Source organism: Dryobates pubescens, chromosome 33 (assembly GCF_014839835.1).
Source record: "Dryobates pubescens isolate bDryPub1 chromosome 33, bDryPub1.pri, whole genome shotgun sequence".
Taxonomy (NCBI): Eukaryota; Metazoa; Chordata; class Aves; order Piciformes; family Picidae; genus Dryobates; species Dryobates pubescens.
The window spans coordinates 5,924,357-5,945,400 of record NC_071644.1 but is presented as its reverse complement, the minus strand read 5'-3'; the positions used below and the strand labels follow the sequence as shown (position 1 = coordinate 5,945,400).

Below are 21,044 nucleotides of genomic sequence, written 5' to 3'. Positions count from 1 at the left end.
TGACTAGAGGATGCTGGAGCAGCCTGTAAACCACTGCACAGATAAAAAGCCAAGTTTTGGATGGGACTTCTGCTGCCAACTCTTCCTGTGGAGTTAGCTGGGGAAACTCAGTGGGGCCATGCATGAACATCAAGTGTTGAGAGGAATACTTCTGTGTGCATTTCATCACTCATTTACAATTTCCTGATTGTACTCACTCCTTCCCCTGCCCCAAAAGGGAAACACTGGACTGAAGGAAGCTCTTTCAGCCTGCACTCCATCACACTGTGTTTCCAAAGGGCACAAAGCTGAGCGCTCTGCAGTGGCACACAACCTGTTAAATCAATTTTGTTTTTTACTGTTTCCAGGTCCCCAGGAATGGGTTTACAAATGGAAAGAAAAATTCCTGCTATGGAAACTGAAATGCACTGTAGATTTTTAAGCTAAATTATATTGGTGGAGAGCAATTACAATAATAATGGCAGGGCACTCTGTTTATTCTATGGGGAAGGAAAAAGGGGACCCAACACTGTATATGAAATCTGACACAAAAGAAACTGATGTAACAAAGCAGTATCCATAGCAACAACAACTTAATATTTCAGTCCTCTTCAGCTGCAGTGGATTAAATATAATGACAAGATGTTCCCTTTGAGAAGTAACCTGTTGCCATGACAACGTTGTATTCTGCAAAGTAAACAGGGGCTGGTCAGAAAGGAGATGGAAGCCTGTGACTGAATATCAAAAAGGCAAGAAGCTTCTGTAGCAGAGCAGGGCAACACAAGCACCCTCTAATCTGAGAGAGCCTTGTTGCAAACAGCTCGGAGAGAACAGAGAGGATGTTCAGCTCAATAAAGCTTTGTCCTCTCAATTCTAAAGCAACAGGGGAGGTTGGAGGTTCAAGGCCAAAAGCAGCACTGCTGAGAGAAACCAGTTCAGAGGTGAGGATGAGAAAGGAACAGGAGACAGCACAGGGTGGTGCAGGGCTTTAATTTATCTCCTTCAGAAAGGACAGAGGAAGGAAGGCTGGCAACAACAGTTGCTCCATGATTTCCAACAGAGCAACAGCTTTAACCCTCTCTATCACCTTCTTGTCCGTAGCGTGCACCAGACTCACTCCACTTACACCACAGCTGGCACAGCTGGCAGCCCATGTCCATGAGAATAAAGCAGCACTGCAATGCCATGGAGGACTGAAACACAGCAATAGAAAAACTGCCACCAGACAATCTAAGCTGCAATGAGACCAGGTCAGCTTTGAGGAGAACTTGGGTTCAGGACTTGCAACACCAACAGCTATGATGGCATTACCAGAGCCATGCAGCAAAACTCTCCAGAGTTTGGAGGTGATGGCAAAAGGCATTCAAGAGATTTCTGTGTAGCATTTCTCTGCACTGTCCTACCCTTGACATGCATCCAAGTCAGTTCTTTCCCCAGCACATTTAGCGAGGATCTTTGCTGGCAAGCCAGGCTTCTGAAAGAAAGTACACAGGCAGTATACATAAAGTGGACCTTCAAGGTCAGGGATCACCTGTACAAGGTAGAATCTTAAACTGTGACACTGCTCCTTTCATGTCTTCCTTTTTGCCACCAAAGTTCAGCAAGAAACATGCTGTGCAGTAATTGAACATTTTTTTTTATATACTGACTTCCATGCCTTAGAGAGGGGTGAGGGAGGTGGCACTGCTGCAGTTCCACACTGAACCCACTGTGCCCTTCATCAGTTCATCTCACCCAGCAATAGACTTGGTTTCATTCTGTTCTGCCGCGGTCACCGTGCACTCGGTGCTCTCCACCACACACTGCACTTCCACTGCCTTTCTGCAACACCTGCTACTAGCCAGCAACAGCTCACAAAACAGGAAAACAGCTTAATGCCATCAGTAAGTTAAAATAAAACCCCTAACAGCCACCACCAAAACAGAATACCACAACCCAAACACCACATGTAGGACAGCATTGTGTGCGGCCCATCTAACCACTCCTGGCCCAATCACTCCTGACTCTGAACACTGGGATGATCTACAACTAACCTAGAGGGATGGTTCAAAAGAAAATGGTTTTTAAACTGGCCAAATTGCTCAGCCACAGACTGCCTCTCAGTCTGATTCTCTTCAGAGCTCTCCAAAAAGGGCTATCAAGACCAACTTGCTAAAACCCACTGCCTACTGCACCAAGTGCACATCACCAACACAAACTTCAGAGTGCAAAAGAAGTTGCAGCCACAGAAGCAGAAGCACTCTTGGTCCAAGTAGCTCTCATCACCCTGAAATGCAGTTTTTAAGAGGCAACAAAGGGATCTAAGCTGAGACCAGAAGAGGTTCACAGATGCAGATTCACAGAATGCATTGGGTGTCAAGGGACCCTCAAAGGTCATCATGTCCAAGCCCCCTGCAGTCAGCAGGGACACCTCCAACTAGATCGGGCTGCCCAGGGCCACAGCAAGTCTGCTCTCCAGTGTATCCAGGGATGGAACCTCAACCACCTCACTGTTCAACCTGTTCCAGTGTTTCACCAATCAATGGCTCACTAAAGTGAACCAAACCCAGGTTAGATATATGCATCCTAGGCAGAATAGATGATAAACTGCAACCATATACTTCAAACACTGATGTAGCCAAAGAGGAGTTATTATTATGGACAAGATAACGAGTTACATAAATGGGAAGTGTGATGCAGTCAGGCACCCCCTGGATATTTGTGAGCTGTATAAAACCAATGTAAATCTCAAGTAGTTAGCAAAGAGAAAGTCTCAAGAAGGATGGTTGGGGTTTTTTGTTTGTTTTGCCCTTTTTTTTTAATCCTTTTATGTAAATTACCCAGTACCCAAGGATTAAAAAAAGGCTCTTCAGAGGCAGCTCTAAAAACATCTGGCAAGGATCACTTTGTTCCTATCTTGAGGGACAAAACAGGAGAGAACAGAATGACTGCACTTCAACTTCAGCTGGTTAAAAAAATTGTTTATCAGGGACTAACATTCCGTTTAAGAGACCCATTTGGGAGGACATAGCTTCAGTTTCTTCTGTGCCTCCACAACACCAAATTCAGAACTTCCCTTGCCATACTACTCCTCCCTCATGCAAAGCTACCTAAGGCTCTGTCTGCAAAGATTTAGCTACAAGCCAGAACTTTACATCCATTTGCTCCTCTGCAGCACTGAAGCTGTTGAGATTTCACCACGGTGATGCAAACATGAGCTGCCCACAACCACAATAAGCCTCTGTCATACATCACAGCTCTGGCCTCACTTTCTCCAAACATCTGCTTACAGTCACTGTTGGGGGACAGGATATTGAGCCAAACAGATCCTCAATCTGACCCAAGATCATTCTTATGCATTCAATGTCCTTGTGCTACATGGTTTAACATCTAAAAGGCACAATCAGGTTCATGCCACTCCAACTTTAACCAAAAAAACCCTCCACAGCTACCACACATTTGTGAGTCTGATGCCTAAGAATGACAGAATTGGTTCCTTTCCCCCCACTCAAACCTCAGTTCTTGCTTACAGTGAGTTGGTTACATTGGCTTGTTCTCATTGTATGGGGATCTACATCATAAACAGATTAAAGAATGAGTTTTCTACAGTAAAAATTTTACTTCAAGCCACCCCATTTCACGTGTCCAGCTTGAACTTGTGCCTTAAATACTTTTTTCAAGCAAGATTTTGAAACCCCTTTTCCAGCAGTAGCTTAGGGCTCAGAAAATACTCTTGCTCCAATGGCAAGGAGGATGAAGTTTTGTTTAAAACCTGTTGCAACAGGGTGTGATGGTAGCAATAAAATAAAAGAGCAATTTTGTGTTCCAAGTGAAAAATCAAACCTGTGTTTCTGGCAAATGAACTTCTACAGGCAGATTTGGGATGATTGCTCAACCTAAAGCAGTTATGAATAAACATGTACTGACAGTGGTACCTTCAGTACAAGCTCAAACCTGCTAACTGATGGCAGCCAGAGCTTTAAGGAAGTGGAGAACTCTTTGTGTTCTGCTGTTTGGAGAAAGAAATAGTTGCAGAAGATGGAGTCAGGGAAAGCTTTTTCAGGAGAATGTTACTTCTCATCAGGTTTATGAGAAAAGAGACCAGACAGGCCTTAGGAGTATTGCTCCCTACTCCAAAGGCAGGATGGAAGTGATCATAACACAGCCAATCCAAGAGAGTTTAAAAGATTCATAGAATGCTTTGGGTTGGAAGGGACCTTAAAGATATTTAGTTTCAACCCCCTGCCAAGGGCAGGGACACCTTCCTCTAGACCAGGCTGCTTAAGGCCTCATCCAGCCTGGTGCTGAGCACCTCCAGGGAGCAGACATCCACAACCTCCCTAAGCAACCTGTTCCAGTGTCTCACTAGCCTCACTGCTAAGAACTTCTTCCTTATCTCTAGTCTAAATCTACCCTCCTCAACCTTCAATCTATTCTCTTTCATCTGGTCACTACAAGCCCTTGAAAAAATCCTTCCCCAGTTCTCCTGTAGCTCCTTTCAGGTACTGGAAGGCTCCATGGAGCCTTTTCCTCTCCCAGCTGAGCAGCCCCAACTCTCTCAGCTTGTCCCCACAGGACAGGTTTTCTATCCCTCTGATCATCCTCCCAAACTCCTTTGGACCTGCTCCAGCAGTTTGATGTCATCCTTGTGCTGGGGGCACCAGAGCTGGATGCAGAGCTCCAGGTGGGGTACTTACTGCAAAGGAGACAAGCAGTCTCTCCACATAATAATTACCTGTGTCAGTAATAGCCTGCTGGTGGATTTCATTGATCACCTCTCTAATGCTCACTTTCCAGTACTTGTTTACCTTCAAGTAAGGAAGGCACCAGTATTTTGATCACAAGTTCAAAACCAATGAATTAGTAGAAACCTCTGCATGATGTGAAGTTTATCTGGTCTACAGGTGAGTTTAACAGAACTAGAATGTTACTTAGAAGCAACATTTACTCTAAATGAGCAGCCAGGCAGAAAGAGACCTGGGGGTACTGGTCAGTAGTAGGCTGAACATGAGACAGCAGTGTGCCCAGGTGGCCAAGAAGGCCAAAGGCATCCTGGCCTGTATCAGGAATGGTGTGGCCAGTATGAGCAGGGAAGTCATTGTGCCCTGTGCTCAGCACTGGTTAGGCCACACCTTGAGTCCTGTGTCCAGTTCTGGGCCTCTCTGTTTAAGGAAGATACTGAGTTGCTGGAATGTGTCCAGAGAAAAGCAACAAAGATGGGGAGGGGTTTGGAGCACAGCCCTGTGAGGAGAGGCTGAGGGAGCTGGGGTTGCTTAGCCTGGAGAAGAAGAGGCTCAGAGGAGACCATAATGCTGTCTACAACTACCTGAAGGGAGGTAGTAGACAGGTGGGGGTTGGTCTCTTCTCCCAGGTAACCAGCACCAGAACAAGAGAACACAGTCTCAAGCTGTGCCAGGAAGGTTTAGGCTGGATGTCAGGAAAAAGTTCTTCATAGAAAGAGTTATTGGCCATTGGAATGTGCTGCCCAGGGGGGTGCTGGAGTCACCATCACTGGAGGTGTTTAGGAAGAGCCTGGATGGGGTGCTTGGTGCCATGGTTCAGCTGATTAGATGGTGTTGAGCGATAGGTTGGACTTGATGATCTCAAAGGTCTTTTCCAACCTGGTTAATTCTATTCTATTCTAAATCAATTCAGTGTGGAGTTGTGTTGCTTTAAGTGTTTATCCTGCAGTATTTCTAACATGGCCAGGCAGCACCCAGAGCAAATATTCACTACTAAAACAGACCATATCTTGCCACAGCACCATTCCTGCAGCACAATCACAGTTTGTATGCAGGACAGTGAAACCAGGCAGCAGCCCAGCAGTTAATTTTTCCCCCACAAAGCTCCATCGAGGTTAGATGCAATGATCTACCACTCTCAGCTTGCTTGCCAACAGCAATCTCCAGCTTCCTGGAACAGCAGATACATTGAGAAACACCACCATGTGTTAAAGGTGATAAGCATGAATAATGTGAAGAGTAAAACAAACCTGAAGATATCCCCTAGTTCTACTATACATCTGGAAAGGCAAAACTAATTAAAACAAATTAGAGCCTAAAGAATTGGCAGAGGGGAAGGAAAGAAGGGGGAAGAAGCAATCTTACTGATTTAAGCCTTGAAAAAAATGCTACAATGCAGCCAGGACAAAGGGAAGTAAAAATACCAAGTACTTGGCCACTACTTCTTCATCCCAAGGACAAAAACCCCAAGCACTTCCCATAACATGTTTGTGACTTCTCTAAGTTGGGTTTAGTGGACCTCTAACTCCCCAGACCACCAAGTCTCTGAACCAGAGGGAATCTTCTGAACATCCAACCAGCTGGAAAGCTCACCCTTAGTAATAACTGCATAAGTATGATCCAGGAGAAAGGGTCTTTCCAGTTCACTGAGTCTCTTGCCAGTACCACAGATAACTTAGAGCTGGCAGCCCTGCTTCTCTACCAAGGGCTTTTTTGGGTTGATCCCCCCCACGCCCCTTGTTAGGTTTTGTTGCTTTGGGGTGGGTTGTTTGGGTTTTTTGGGGTGGGTTTGGTTGCCTATTTCTGTTGCTGCTTTAAAGTGAAACAGTCTCATACACCTAGGCCCAAACCAAAAGAATTGCTTCTGTCACAAACTGCCCGACCAGCCCCACAACTGACAGAACAAGTGAAAGACATTCGTGTTGAAGCATGCCTGAAGGAGCAAAAGCATGGGTTGTCTCCTGTGGCAAGAGTCCTGCTACAGGGAATAAAACTACCTATCCATTTGCTAGGAGCAGGAACCACCTGATTCCACACAGGCACAGAATGGACACCAGAGGCACCCTTCAAGTGGGAGTTCTGGGAGCCAACATCACCTCTCAAGTGCCAGTGATGAAGTGAAGAATGCCTTACTTGGCATATTATTCCAGCAGCAGGCTTTGCCAAACATAATACTTTTGTTTGACGACCAGATTGTTTTGTTATGACCTAGAAGTGTTTGCACTCTTTACCACCTGCAAGTCAACCTTTTAAAAATAAGCCTGACCAAATTTCATTTGAAGTTTTGAAGTGACACTTTTTCCCCCCAAGAAGTGGCACTTATTCCCAACCTTTTTGAAATGCATGCACAAACTGTTGCTGAAAACCAGCAAGAAGCAGAGTGCTTTGTACCCTCCCCATGCCTTAATGCATTCCCTTCTGCTTTTAAGTCAGCATTTAAAACAAACATTAAGGACACAAGGTGTCACATCCCCATATTCCTGCAGAGTGGTGTCACATTCCTGCACTCATTCATGTGGCTCCTTTATCAGGAAGGAGAATATTTCTAAAGCCCAGACCTACAGAGACAACTCTTTCAACTCTGAGGTGATTCAGCTAGACTGAAGTTCAAGGGAACTGTGCTCTCTAATCATCAGCATGACTTTGCTTCAGTCAATGGCAAAACCAGCCAGTGACCCACAGCAAATAGGTGCTCCTGATTTATATGCTCTGTGGGTATAAAAGACGGAAAAGGGAATGACACTTCAGATAGCATACAGGTAACAGACGTGGCACTAGCAGGGCAAAATGATGCAGCCTTATTCATCATTCAACCCTCAGCTCCTGACAAGAGCAGGAAGATGGCCCCAGTAACACACACAGCACAGGTGAGTGACTCTGTGTGCAAGGCTAAAAGTCAGCCTTCTGCTACAAAGCTCCAGAGACATCACTATGAGCAGCACAAAGCATCCTGCCACCTTCAAACTCAATACACTCCACTAATGCACAGCCAAGTTGCCTTGACTGAAGTACTTCCCCTCAGCAACAGCCCCCAGGGTGTGGAGATCAGTTCTGCAGGCCAGCAGCTGCCCCAGCAGAACAGCACCGAGCTCTGCACAAATTCAGACAACTGCCAATGGGGCCATGCTGCAGGATCAAATTTGCCTCCTTTCACCACACTCGGGTCCCCTCAAACCCCTTTACATTTAACAGTGACAAGTCACCGAGAGCTGTCCCACACGGACCTCAAATCCAGATGCAGCCATCTCATCATTACACAGAACTGCAGAGCCCAAGCCCTTTATTTTAGTCAGCTCAGTCTAAAAATGTGGTTTCTGAGCCCGAGAAACCTGATGTGGGTACAGCTTACAGAGCTCTCCTGTGACAGCTTCCCAATGCCGAGACAACATCGCTGCATTTCAGATGCACAAGTGGTATCTGCATGTGACTGAGGAGCAAGCAGAACCACGCTGGCTGCTATTTATTTTTCTCCTTAATAGTTGAGGAAGTAGCAGCAGGATCCCTGCCCTCAATCACAGTGAGAACCACCCATCCTCAGAGCAACCAATGGCTGATCCACGACCCTCCTGTAGCCTTCTGCAGACTGTTGCAGGCCCCAAAACATTCCCTAATAGCCACTCTGGTTAAGGCTGCATCCCGCAGAGCGCCTCTGCAGCTCCCTACAGACCTGCCAAAAGGTTGGCATGCAGACAGCACAACTGACATTCAAACTGCACCACGAGGGGATAAAACAAGAAGCATAAATATAGAAGCCCACCCAGCTTCAACGTTCTGCTCCATGCACCCCTTTAAGGCAGCAGATTCCCTGCTCAGTGCCCTCATGCACCAGGCAAAGAGCTGCAGAGCAAAGCTGCTGTGGTTCCGAGGTTCTGAGGAACATGCAATAGTAATGAAATGATTTCATAAACATTGCAGAAGTCACAAATCACAGCAAAAATCAGCACTGTTTAGGGGAGGCCAGAGTGATGTAGCCTACCTGCAGGGGCTGAATGGATCATCCATGACTATGACAGGCTCTGGTGGGTTTAGATGTATTCCTGAACCCTCTACTTAACAGCTAAAACTCTGCCTTTTCCACTCTACCAACTCAAAATGGAGGCACATGCAGGCTGAGAGACCTCAGAGAGCTTTCACTGAGCTTGTGCTGTGACCTAAGCCTGCACGCAGAACGCAGAAACTTCGCCCTCGGACTGACAGGACTGAGCATGTGCTGTGACCCTCCCTCATCCACACAGCCTCTCGCAACGCAATCAATCTCACCCTGCTGTTTCCGTAAATACAGCAGCGGCAGCCCGAGCTCTCCAGCAGCCTCCGCAGCTCCTGCCGCCTGCGAGCGGGGACGTGGGGCCTTAGCGAGGGGATCCGGGACAGCCAACGCCGCGGCCGCCCGCGCCCTGCCTCCCGCCAAGCGAAACCCGCGTCCCTTCGCAAGGGGCTTCTGAAAAGCTGCCCCCCCTCCCCCTCCTAGTTTGTGATTAGCTTTAAAGGAAATTATCGGGAGCCTCGGAGGTTGTCACAGATGAAAAGCCGGCAGCTTTGCAGTTCTAGACGCAGTTTATTGGAAGCAACAAGCTGGTTCACAAAAATACTTGTTCTACCTGTCAATAATGCCAGAGAGGAGAACACTTCCAGTTCTGGGGCCCCCAACACAAGGGTGTGGAGCTGTTGGAGCGGGTCCAGAGGAGGCCAGGAAGGTGATCAGAGGGCTGGAGAACTTCCCCCGTGGGGACAGGCTGAGAGTTGAGGCTATTCAGCATGCAATGGGCTCCAGGGAAAACTCAGAGCAACCTTCCCAGTACCTGAAGGGAGCTGTAGGAGAGCTGCAGAGGGACTTTTTACAAGGGCTTGTAGTGATAGGACCAGGGGCAATGGCTTTAATGTGGAAGAAGAGAGATTTAGCCTGAAGTTGAGGAAGAAATACTTGACAGGGTGGTAAGACACTGCAACAGGCTGCCCAAGGAGGTTGTGGATGCCTCTCCCTGGAGATACTCAAGGCTAAGCTAGATGAACCCTTGAGCAACCACATCTAGTGAGAGGTGGCCCTGTCCATGGCAGGGGATTGGAACTAGATGATCTTGAAGATTCCTTCCAACCCAGCCATTCTATGATTCCACTCTCTGACTCTAGTTGTATTAACAGCGCAAGTGGATGCACCTTTCTTGTTGCCCACGTTATGTTACCTCCCACCCCTTCTTCTTGGGAGCCTTCACAAACAGTCTGGCTCCTTCAATCATCCTGCAGCAATAATTCAAACCTTCAGTAACTTGAACATTTCAGCTGCTGTAGCTCTGCTGAAACTATTTGATGCTATCCAAGCTCACTCAATTGAAAGGAGACATTCCCTAAGACACAGGATAGGGGGGCTTAGTCTTCTGCACTAAAAATATTGCAAGAGGCAGCACATTCAGAACATTCAGGTTTTCCTAGACTTGACTAGAAAAACTACTCCAGACATGTCACCCAGTCTTTACCAGCTGACTGATTTAAGCAAGAACACTTACAAGGCCAAATGTATCTGGCTTTCATCTCTGCTACAGCTCAAACACGTCTCTGGATTTTTCTGTTGCTGTTGTTCTGCTCTCAAGTTCACAACATGATGCTGAGAGAAAGAGTTCTCAGCTTTTATGCTGAGTTCAGAGATAAACAGAGCTGGGGACACATAGAAATAATGCATTCCAACTATAGTAAGTGTAGTATCAGCCAGAAAGGACAACTCAAGGAATTTAGACATCCATTTATCTTAAGTAGTGTGGGGAAGAGCTTGTCTCCTCTTTAGAAGGAATCAACTGCAAAGCACTTCCACACATGACAATACTGATGTAAAGTGAGGGTGCTCAGCATCTTCCAGGATGCTTTTCTGGGAATACTGGACCAGAGAGGTACAAAACAACTCTGCTGTAATTCAGTAAGACATACAGAAGCCATCTGTTTCACATCACATGGGCATACCATCCAAACAGCCCCCGACTTCCCCCATCAGGAGGATTCCTGGTTGTATTTAAGATTGCTAAATCTATTTGAGAAAATAAATTGGACATGCAATATGCTGTAGGAATTGTCTTATTTAAGCAAAGTACACCACAAACTGTCAGAATGTTCCACTAAGTGTAAGAAAAATGAAGAATTCATTTCAAGACTCCAATTGGAGACAGAAGGATGGATACATTTTCAAACCTCTACGATCATTTCACCCTCTAGGCACTGTTACATGCAGAGAATCAAAATATTCTGACTGCTAAAAATTAACTAGCCAAAAGGATCAAGATGGCAAATCAGAGCTTTGCAGTCCTCTTCAGCCTGTCTCTAGACACACTCATGAAATGTCCTTCTCCAGCCTTCCTGTAGGATCCCCTTCGGGTATTGGAAGGCAGCGATAAGGTCCCCTTGGAGTCTTCTCTTCTGGGCTTAACAACCCCAGCTCCCTCAGCCTATCCCCACAGCAGAGCTGCTCCAGCCCTTGGATCATCTTTGGCCCCCCTCTGGACTCACTCCAACAGCTCTGTATCTTCCTTAAGGAGACACCACCACTGGATACAGTGTTTGAGATGAGGTCTCACAAGAGCAGAGTGAAGGGGCAGAATCCTCTCTCTTGACATCACCCACCAATTCCATTAAAAAGAGGAAAATAAACAAATAAGAGGCACTTGGTTCAGTTTTTCAACAGAAATCCCCTTCCAGACAACATAAAATAGTGAGACATGAAGGAGCAAATCACCTTCACACCACTCTTGCTACACTCCTCTCAGAGACACACCAAAACTTGCTTAGGTCACAACATAACCCAACAAAACACTGCAGGAGATTAAAAATAAGGGACAAGCAAACTTTGTGGAATAAAACCACAAACAAGATCCAGGTCGTCCCCAAACATCTACTCAGAATGTTCACCCATGCCTTGGGGTTTACTTTGTTCTACAATGCAAAACAAAGTTGGAGAAGAGTCACTTGGATCCACAGCCACAAAAACAGGTTGTTGAGTTTCTGATGCTTCCTACTTCCAAGTAAAAATTCAGCAGCATCTGAACCTACCTATATTTAGAGATGTGTCAGGCAAAACTTCACAACACACCTATAGACTCCCAAGAGCAAACAACTGATTGCCAGGTTCATGTCAGCACACTACCAATATCTATGTGGCACTTGGCACAAGGGCATCCTTGAGGAAGAGTTCAGACTCATTCCTCTGAGTCTACCTTACTGCTGTCTACAACTACCTGAAGGGAGGTTGTAGCCAGGTGGGGATTGGTCTCTTCTCCCAGGCAACCAGCACCAGAACAAGAGGACACAGTCTCAAGCTGCACCAGGGGAGGTTTAGGCTGGATGTTAGGAAAAAGTTCTTCATAGAAAGAGTTATTGGCCATTGGAATGTGCTGCCCAGGGAGGTGCTGGAGTCACCATCACTGGAGGTGTTTAGGAAGAGACTGGATGGGGTGCTTGGTGCCATGGTTTAGTTGATTAGATGGTGTTGGTGATAGGTTGGACTCATTGATCTCAAAGGTCTTTTCCAACCTGATTAATTCTATTCTATTCAGGATGGCTGAGTACAAAAGGAAGGGCTGGAGGAAGTTCTTGCTAACATTAGCTACATCTGGCACTGTCCTACAGCCAGAGTAGTAAACAGAGTTGTAGTAAACGAGTGGCAAGATGTGAGCTGGTGAAAAACAGCTGTCTGAGGTTAAGCAGCATGTTGAGCAGCATTCTCAAGCCTTGCTGTGTATTTCCTTTTACAGGCAGAGCTGATTTCTGACTCAAACACCAGAATCATCAGCTTAACTCAAGCTGCTGCAGCTACTACTTTTCTGAAGGGGTACATCAGGTCTGCTTTTCTTTGCCCAGTGCTTCTAAACTAATTTCAGGGCATACACAATTAACCAGCCATTTGTTGGAGTGGGATTTCACATTGGTGGAATTAGTCAGTGTCAGAGCAGTCACTTCTCAGAGGACATGTGAAATTAATTATTTTAAAGTACCCAGCATAAAAAGAATTTTCTTCCTCAGCTGGCTATAGAAGTTTAAAGAAGGTATTTCACACTCTTGAGAGCCAGGAACATATTTCAGGTCTAGTTACTAGCTTGATTAATTCTCTATTCAAGGTGATAACACTCAGCCTCTGGCTTTAAGATCAGTTTAGGGATTTATTCCTCAATCAGATTTTTCTCACTGATGTGAAAATTCCCAAACCAGTGTGTAATCTTGTCTAGAACTCTGTACAAAACAAACCCAAACAGTTGGATACACACTGTAAAGGGAAAAGTTAGCCCAAAAAAGTACAGGTTTACCACTTCCAGACCACAGAATGATTGAAGGGTCATGCTTGGTATTTCCCAAGCTAAATCTATACAGTCAGAAAGCTCCAAGAACAAAAAGGCCTCTTCCTACACATCCATCAGACCAGTGTTTTGGATGTTTTGGGGCTCAGGGATTTTTGCAGGTTCTTTTGTAAATGGAATATATGAGAACATAGAAAAATAGGCAGACTCTCAACACACCAAGCTGCCTTTAAGAGTCCTAGAATAATACCTGAGCAACTTACACTGAAGACAAAATAAAAGCCCTCAAACAGAAATCTCTCTTGAAGATGCAACCCACAGCTCCAGCTTGTCTGGTCTGAGAGAATACTTTTCTACAAGTCAGCTGAGGAGTCACACTGCAGTTCTCAAAACCTTACCTACAACATACTTCAAGTTACCATCAACATTTTCCATCCTTTCCATACTTTAAAAAACCAATAAACCAACCCAAACCAACCCAGAGAAGCAGATCAAATGGAAGACAAGGTTTTCTTTTCATAGACCAACCACCAACAGGTGGTTGTCCTGGAATGTGTTACAATGCTTTAACTTCTAAAAGCAAAACAAATCTACAGTTAGGTATTCATAGACACATAGAATGGTTTGGGTTGGAAAGGACCTTGAAGATCATCGAGTTCCAAACCCCCTGCCATGGGCAGGGACACCTTCCACTAGACCAGGTTGCTCAAGGCCCCATCCAACCTGGCCTGGAACACCTCCAAAGCAGCAGCAAACACACAGTCGACAAAATGAAGAAGTAACCTAAACTGAAGCCCTTCATTCTAAACCTCCTCCAGTTTCAAGCCAAAATACAGACTTGAAAAAGTTAGAATTCAAGAAAATTCAGCCAGCACCAGAACAAGAGGACACAGTCTCAAGCTGCGCCAGGGGAGGTTTAGGCTGGCTGTTAGGAAGAAGTTCTTCATAGAAAGAGAGATTGGCCATTGGAATGTGCTGCCCAGGGAGGTGCTGGAGTCACCATCAGTGGAGGTGTTTAGGAAGAGACTGGATGGGGTGCTTGGTGCCATGGTTTAGTTGATCAGATGGTGTTGGCTGATAGGTTGGACTTGATCTCAAAGGTCTTTTCCAACCTGGTCAATTCAATTCTATTCTAAAACCTTGGCTGTAACCAATGTGAACCACCCACTATTTGAGAGCTGGCAAGTCTGAGTAATTAGTTGGTCACTAAGTGCTGTGCTTTGTCATTTCATTGATCTTTTCAGGCTCAGTCATTTACTAATAGCTGGGAGAATTAACAGCTACTTCTACACAGAAAGTGGGTTTAAAACTGCACTGACAACTCCCACAGATGGCATTTCATAAGAGAGATCGTTCATTAACCACAGAACCTTGTGGCCCCAAATGCACGCAGTTCATATGGCATTTACACCTTCAAAACCAAAACGCATTGAGGAAAAGTGATGCAAGAGTTAAATACAGGGGGTGAAGCACGGTGCTGAAGATCATGAAACACTTCATAAACACCCTGCCACATCAGGCTGATCCAAAAAAAGTTACAAATCCCTTTTAACACACTACTTTAAAAACATTCTGTGTTTTCATGCTCCTTTTCCCAGGGCTCAGCACTACATACTACCAAGATTGCCTCCTAGGGACTTTCACTGACAACACCGAACATGAACTGGATGGATTAAGGGAGATTTCCTGGTCTGATGCCCTGTCTCAGACAGGCATAGTTCAAAACACTTCAGAGTAAGGTACAGGAAGCCTCATAAAGAGGCAATTAGACAACAATATACCCACAGAGGGAGGTTCTTCCTAACCCAGGCAGTTAGTGGTTGGCTACACCCTAAAGCATCAAGATTCATATCTGCATTAAAACCAGAAAATCCACCGTGTCACAACTAAAATAGTCACTATGTACACACCAATCTAATCCCCACTTAAACCAGTACTTTTCTCAACAAGCTCTCTAGAAATCAAGGTCCAGAGCTAATGATGTTTTCTGCACTGAAAGAAACAAACCAGCCTTCAGCCAACACAGTCCTTGAGCCCTGTTCCACATTATTAGTATTTTACTCAAGTGCTCGTAGAAATACACCCCCAGAAAACAAACTCTTTAAGGTTGGCATTTGTAAGATTTCCCTTCTCATCTATAAGGCATTTTAGAACTACAGAAATGGGAAAAAGGAAGTCATGGTTTGAACCTGAAAGGTAGAGTCTTAAGGGGGCCTACAACAAAGCTGAGGAGGAACTTTTTGGGGTGTCAGGTAGTGACAAGACTGGGGGGAACAGAGGAAAACTTGAAGTGCGTAGATTCAGACTGGATGTTAGGAAGAAGTTTTCCACCACGAGGATGGTGAGACACTGGAACAGATTGTCCAGGGAGGTGGTGGAAGCCTCATCCCTGGAAGTTTTTAAGGGCAGGCTGGATGGGGCTCTGAGCAACCTGATCTAGTGCGAGGTGTCCCTGCTCATGGCAGGGGGGGTTATGATCCTTGAGGCCCCTTCCAACCCTGACAATTCTATGATTCTATCATCATCTTTGCTTTCCAAAGCCAGATAGTAAAGATGGGTTGGACAACTCCCAGGCAGATTGAAGGAAATGAAAGAGCATGCTGAACATAACTCCTGCAAATACAGGTATTCATTCTATAACTCTGATTTGCTCTAGGCCAGCCAGAATTTTTGCTACAGGACCCTGAATGAGTGCTTGGACATGAACACACTTCAAAACTTTCCCTTTGATTTCTCAGAAGTGGTCCATTTCCAACACTGCTCACTAGAAAGTGCAAAGGTATTTTAACAAAGCATTTCAGGGGGGTGCATTCAGCCAGTGAGGCAGCTAAAAAACTCTTGATAATGTGTGCAACCTTGAGGGAAAATTCCCCAGTTCTGGAAACCTGTTTTGAGGCACTTCATTGCTTACCCACAGACACATCCTGATGTCATGACTCACTGCACGACTTTGTTACCCACTCTCAATTTTTCTCCTCTGCACTCACAGCTTCTCCTCCCTCACATTCCCTTCCACACCACCTTCCAATCAACAGCATACTTGATGGGAACTTTTCTTCCCTTGAGTGGTTTCACTGTTCCTACAGGTCGAGATCTGGGGGGGGTAGGGCTTGTGGTAAAAATCATTTTACTTACCTTGTCTCTGGATTATAGCCCAGGATGTAGAAAAATGAATCCACTCGAGCTTTAAACTCTCTAGCAGCAAATATGTCAGAGAAATGGGAGATGTTACACTTCCCTCTGAAAGAAAGAGGGGGGAAATGGTGTTAAAATTCTATCTTGAATAACAGTTATTTTAATTAAGTGCCACTGCAATCTGGGTAGAAGCCACAGACATCTTTGTGTTCTCATAAATGTCTAAAACATCATAAATATAAAGCCTGCTGTAACAAACAGCCATGCAGAATCCTCCCATGGTGGAAAAGGGAGAAAATTCAGTTACAGTGTCTCAGATGGTGTTCTGCAAACATTCATTAATTCTCATTCAGCCAGCACACAGTCCCGAGGAGCCCAAATTTAATTAGAGTAATGAAGAATATCTATCCTGTAAACACCATCCTGAAAATGTCTTATTTGCAAAGTTTTTTACGGCCCTATTACGTTTACAGCCCCGAGGAAGCTTCAAAAGTTCTGCTATTCACATTATTGGGGAAGTCAGCTTTTTATTTAGCCACCTAAAATGAAGCTTTAGTTTGAGACCACTTCCAATCACAAAGCAAAGCTTTACCAAGGCTGCAAACCCAACGATGCAAATGCCAACCACACAAGTACTCAGCTCTGGTGAGACCCCACCTGGGGTACTGCGTCCAGTTCTGGAGCCCCTATTGCAAGAGGGATATGGAGGAGCTGGAAGGTGTCCAGAGGAGGGCCACGAGGATAGGAGAGGTGCTCCAGCCGTCTGCTCATGAGGACAGACTGAAGGAGTTGGGGCTGTTCAGTCTGGAGAAGAGAAGGCTCTGAAGTGACCTTATTGTAGCCTTCCAGGATCTGAAGGGGCCTACAAGAAGGCTGGGGAGGGACTTCTCAGGATCTCAGGTAGTGATAGGACTAGGGGGAAAGGAATGAAGCTGGAGGTGGGGAGATTCAGGCTGGAGGTGAGGAGGAAGTTCTTCACCATGAAAGTGGTGAAGCCCTGGAATGGGTTGTCCAGGGAGGTGGTTGGGGGCCCATCCCTGGAGGTGTTTAAGCCCAGGCTGGATGAGACTCTGGCCAGCCTGATCTAGTGTGGGGTGTCCCTGCCCACAGCAGGGGGGTTGGAACTAGGTGATCCTTGTGGTCCCTTCCAGCCCTGACTGATACTATGAAGTATTTCTTCCTTCCTTTCATACATGAGAGTAAAACACAAAAGGGCATTTAAAAGGTGGGGGGAAATCATAGAATCAATAAGGTTGGAGAAGACCCCAAAGATCATCAAGTCCAACCTGTCAACCAAGACCTCATGACTACAAGCAACACACAAAAGAGGGTTTGTGGGTGCCCCCTCCCCGGGGGTGTTCAAGGCCAGACTGAATGAGGCCCTGAGCGGCAGAGTCTAGTTGAAGGGCATCCCTGCCCATGGCAGGGGGGTTGGAGTAGATCATCTCTAAGGTCCCTTCCACCCTGAGCCATTCTATGATTCCAACCTTAATGATTCTGTGATTTTGTGTTGTCATTTAACACACTGCAGTTTACTACCGCCAAGTAAATCAGATCAGAAGTGGCAGAGACAAATGGGCCAGACAGCTAAAGAGTTCCTGCTTTTGATCTCAACTTGATTCAAAGCAATAAACAAAGCACAAGGTTTTGCTCTTTTCCAGTGTCAGGCTTTCTAGCATTAATACAGATGGCATCTCCTCTCACTTGCATTTACTGAACAGCATTTGCTATTATAAATAAGCTGCTATGGGGCTTATTTAACATGGTACAAAAAGGTTTGGCAGCCTTGGTTAACATTGAATGAAGTGCTCTTGCCACCAAATACAGCAAGAAGAATAATTGTGTTGCCTGTAGTATCAGTGGATGTCTGCCTGTTCTCAGCAGAGCTTAAAAGCACTGCACACTTGACAAACTGCGCTCCCAAGTTGAAATGCCAAGCTTGCTTCCCCCCTTCCTAATCTTTTCATGGTAAAGCACTTGGGAAAAGCTTCCCCATCAACAGCCACTAAGAACTTTGCCTTGGAACATGAGCTCTCTGATACACATCAGCTACTCCAGGTGAGGAAAACACAGCAGAAGGATGAAGGATGAATAAAACTGGCGACAGTTTTAAGACAAAATCGATAGGGCTCTCCTGTGAGCTGAGGCTGCGTAATTGCCCCTATGATTGCCTAATTCTCAGTCAATTGCCTTTCTGGCAAAGGACAAAGCAACAGTGGATATTGCACAGGTCAGGGCAGGTTGTAATGGAACATTAACAAGGTCCATAATTGAGCCGTCACACAGAAACACTGCAAGACAAACTTCTTCTCTGATATTTATTTCATCCCTGGTGGCTGTAGCTGTTTTCCTAGACGATGAGAAGGGGGGCTTGGTTTGGTGTCTCACATGAAATTGCCATTTTAAAAAGTATTGGGGGGGAAAAGACTCTTTCCTCTCAGTAATTCATCTAACAGCTAATAAGCATTTGCCAGCACAGTTTGTTCATCGCGTTTCAGACAGCAGTACTGCATCTTACAAAGCTAACAGGGACATAACTTTCACCACACACTTCCACGGGGATCTACAAGCATCTTCAAGATATTTTACTCCTATAGTTCTAGCAGAAGATTGGTAGTTACAATCTCAGTTTACTTCCCAGCTTGTCACTCATTCACTGTGTGGCCAAAGCCATTTGTTAGCAGAGGGCAGTGAAATCCTCAAAGAGATCAGGATTTTGTGTTAACTCTCCTTTCACACACCACAATACCTTCTGCCTACTGCATGTTCTCAAGCTGGAGGAACACCACGTGCAATTCCCCTTCTGTTCCTCTCATACACTGAAAAACTACTGACATTTATTAATCCCAATTTGCTAGAAAAGACTCAGCAGAAATACCATGTTTATCCTGCAAAAGTACATTCTCTGTTATCAGCATCTTTAGATGTCATCTACAAGCCTGTCTGAATTACCCAAAGTATGAACAATCCAGAAGACAGCAGAGAAACCATATGCCAGCAAAGAGAAACCAAAGAGTGAGCTGACAGGCGCCTGTGGTATGCACTTCCAAACAAAAAGAAGGCAGATAAAACACAAGACAGGCTGAGGAACTGATCAGCTTGGGCTCTCAGCAGCCTTCACATCTTGCAAGGGGAGAAGAGAAGGTTATTTTTCATGTTTGCTTGGTGTACACATTGATTCCATTTTTATCTTTCCTCCTTTAAAGAAAAAAAAAGCTGCAGAAGTTAAAAAGCTCCCAGGGAAAATTCCATGCACACAGTTCAGTTTCTTAAAGCAGAAGGATGTCCAAGGTTGGTTCCAGCCAGCCAGCCAAACTCCTGCGAGCTTGTTTCTGAGCACACAACGATTTCAGATCGGAAGGTGACCTCCTGTACCTCAGCAAAGGCACTGTGGAATTTCATGAGATGCTAGCACACCACTGGAATTTTCAAGAGTTTATTAAAAACAGTCTAATATGTAAATCAAAGACATCTTTCCACCCGTGGAACAGAAGTTGCAGCTAGTTGGTCTTGAAGTAAAGTGGCTTCAGCAAAGTGACTCTGAACAAAAAAATGTCTCCAGATGGTTCTAGTGAAACACCATCTGAGCATTATTATCAGGGAGATTATTCAATTTGCATTTTGACAATATCCATGCATGTTTGGCATGCTGAAAATCTGCTGAAAAAATAATGCCTCGCTCCTTCCCTTTGAAAACATTTTGAAGTCCTGATGTATCCCTTCAGCCTACCCAGAGGTTAGCCACCGAAGTTAAAAACTCGGTGAGTCAAGAGAGCAGCAACCTCCAGGGAAGGGCAGAGCACAGCGAGAACAATACAGGGGTCCATTACCTCCTGTCTGTACAGCTAGCTTCTAATGGAGCTCTTAGCTCAGCTGCAACAATGACAAGTGCCTCAGAGAAAAAGCCTTTAACGCAATTTAATCAGGGCAGCACACTAACAGTCACTTCACTGGGAGCTGCTATTGTTAGGAGTGAAATCAAACACGGAGGAGGAGGGCAGGGTTGGATTTCTGCGGGAACTAGCAGCAACCCAAATTGGCAATGATGGGAAACCATCTTCTGAGCAACATTGATTAACTGAGATTAAAAAGAGATTGTAGAATTACAGCTCCTTTTTGAATGAGAACAGATAACACAAGTTAATTACTGGAGGAGCCGAGGAGAAAGCTGAGCAGTATGTTAATGATCCCCACACCAAACCAGAACGAGCAGCCCCTCCTCTCTCACTCGGTAAGGTTTTTCTCCTCAGCCTCTGAGACACTGCACCACATCCTCTGCAACTTACCTGAGGGCAGCAGCGTGGTAAGTGTCAACATAATCTGAAATGAAGAGCTCTCGATTCTTGATAACTGGGTCTGTAATAACAAGCTCTCGTCCAGAGTCTGCCAGAAAGCAAAAACACAAACCACCACACATTAGCTGTGGTCTGAAAGCATCCAGCAGGGCCATTCTATAGGTTGTTTTTTTTTCACAGGTCGAAGTTGGAGGATGTTTCTCAGATACACATCCCTCAGTGTTCAAATGACAAACACTTGCATTGGTTACATGCCCCTGAGGTTACAGAAATAACCTGATCCCCATTTTTACACCCAAATTGTCCCTTGTCCTATCGAAGGAGCTGCTAAAGGGAAGGACACCTTGCAGGGATACTGGGTGACACATCTTATCCACAGACCACTTCCAACTGGCCACTCCGAGGTGAAAAGAATTAAGCAAATGAATTTGTCACTGACTTCTGGTTGAAAAGGTTAAAATTTTGCTTGTTTGGCCTGTTTAATAGCAAATCTTCATCAAAATGGTGACAGCACCAACTGCCTAGTGCTCAGGCATCCAGATAAATACTGACAGCCATGCTCAGCTAAAGAACACGCTCAGCGTTAAGGAGAAACTGGAAGACAACTTTCTCCATGACTTCCTTCTAATGCCTTTGAAGAACAC

General features: G+C 45.3%; 1 protein-coding gene across 5 annotated transcripts in view; it reads right to left on the bottom strand.

Annotated features, from left to right (window-relative positions):
* Positions 1–21,044, bottom strand: part of RERE (arginine-glutamic acid dipeptide repeats) — a 247,943-nt gene that overhangs the window by 100,921 nt on the left and 125,978 nt on the right. For 4 of the 5 annotated variants that reach the window (XM_054175884.1, XM_054175886.1, XM_054175885.1 and 1 more), the window contains 2 exons: positions 20,392–20,488; positions 16,106–16,210 (listed from right to left, as the gene is read on the bottom strand). In XM_054175884.1, coding sequence (XP_054031859.1) covers positions 16,106–16,210; positions 20,392–20,488 — 202 coding nt within the window. Of the gene's footprint in view, positions 1–8,676; positions 8,879–16,105; positions 16,211–20,391; positions 20,489–21,044 lie in introns of those variants that run through there. The other variant, XM_054175889.1, reaches the window with a different exon arrangement.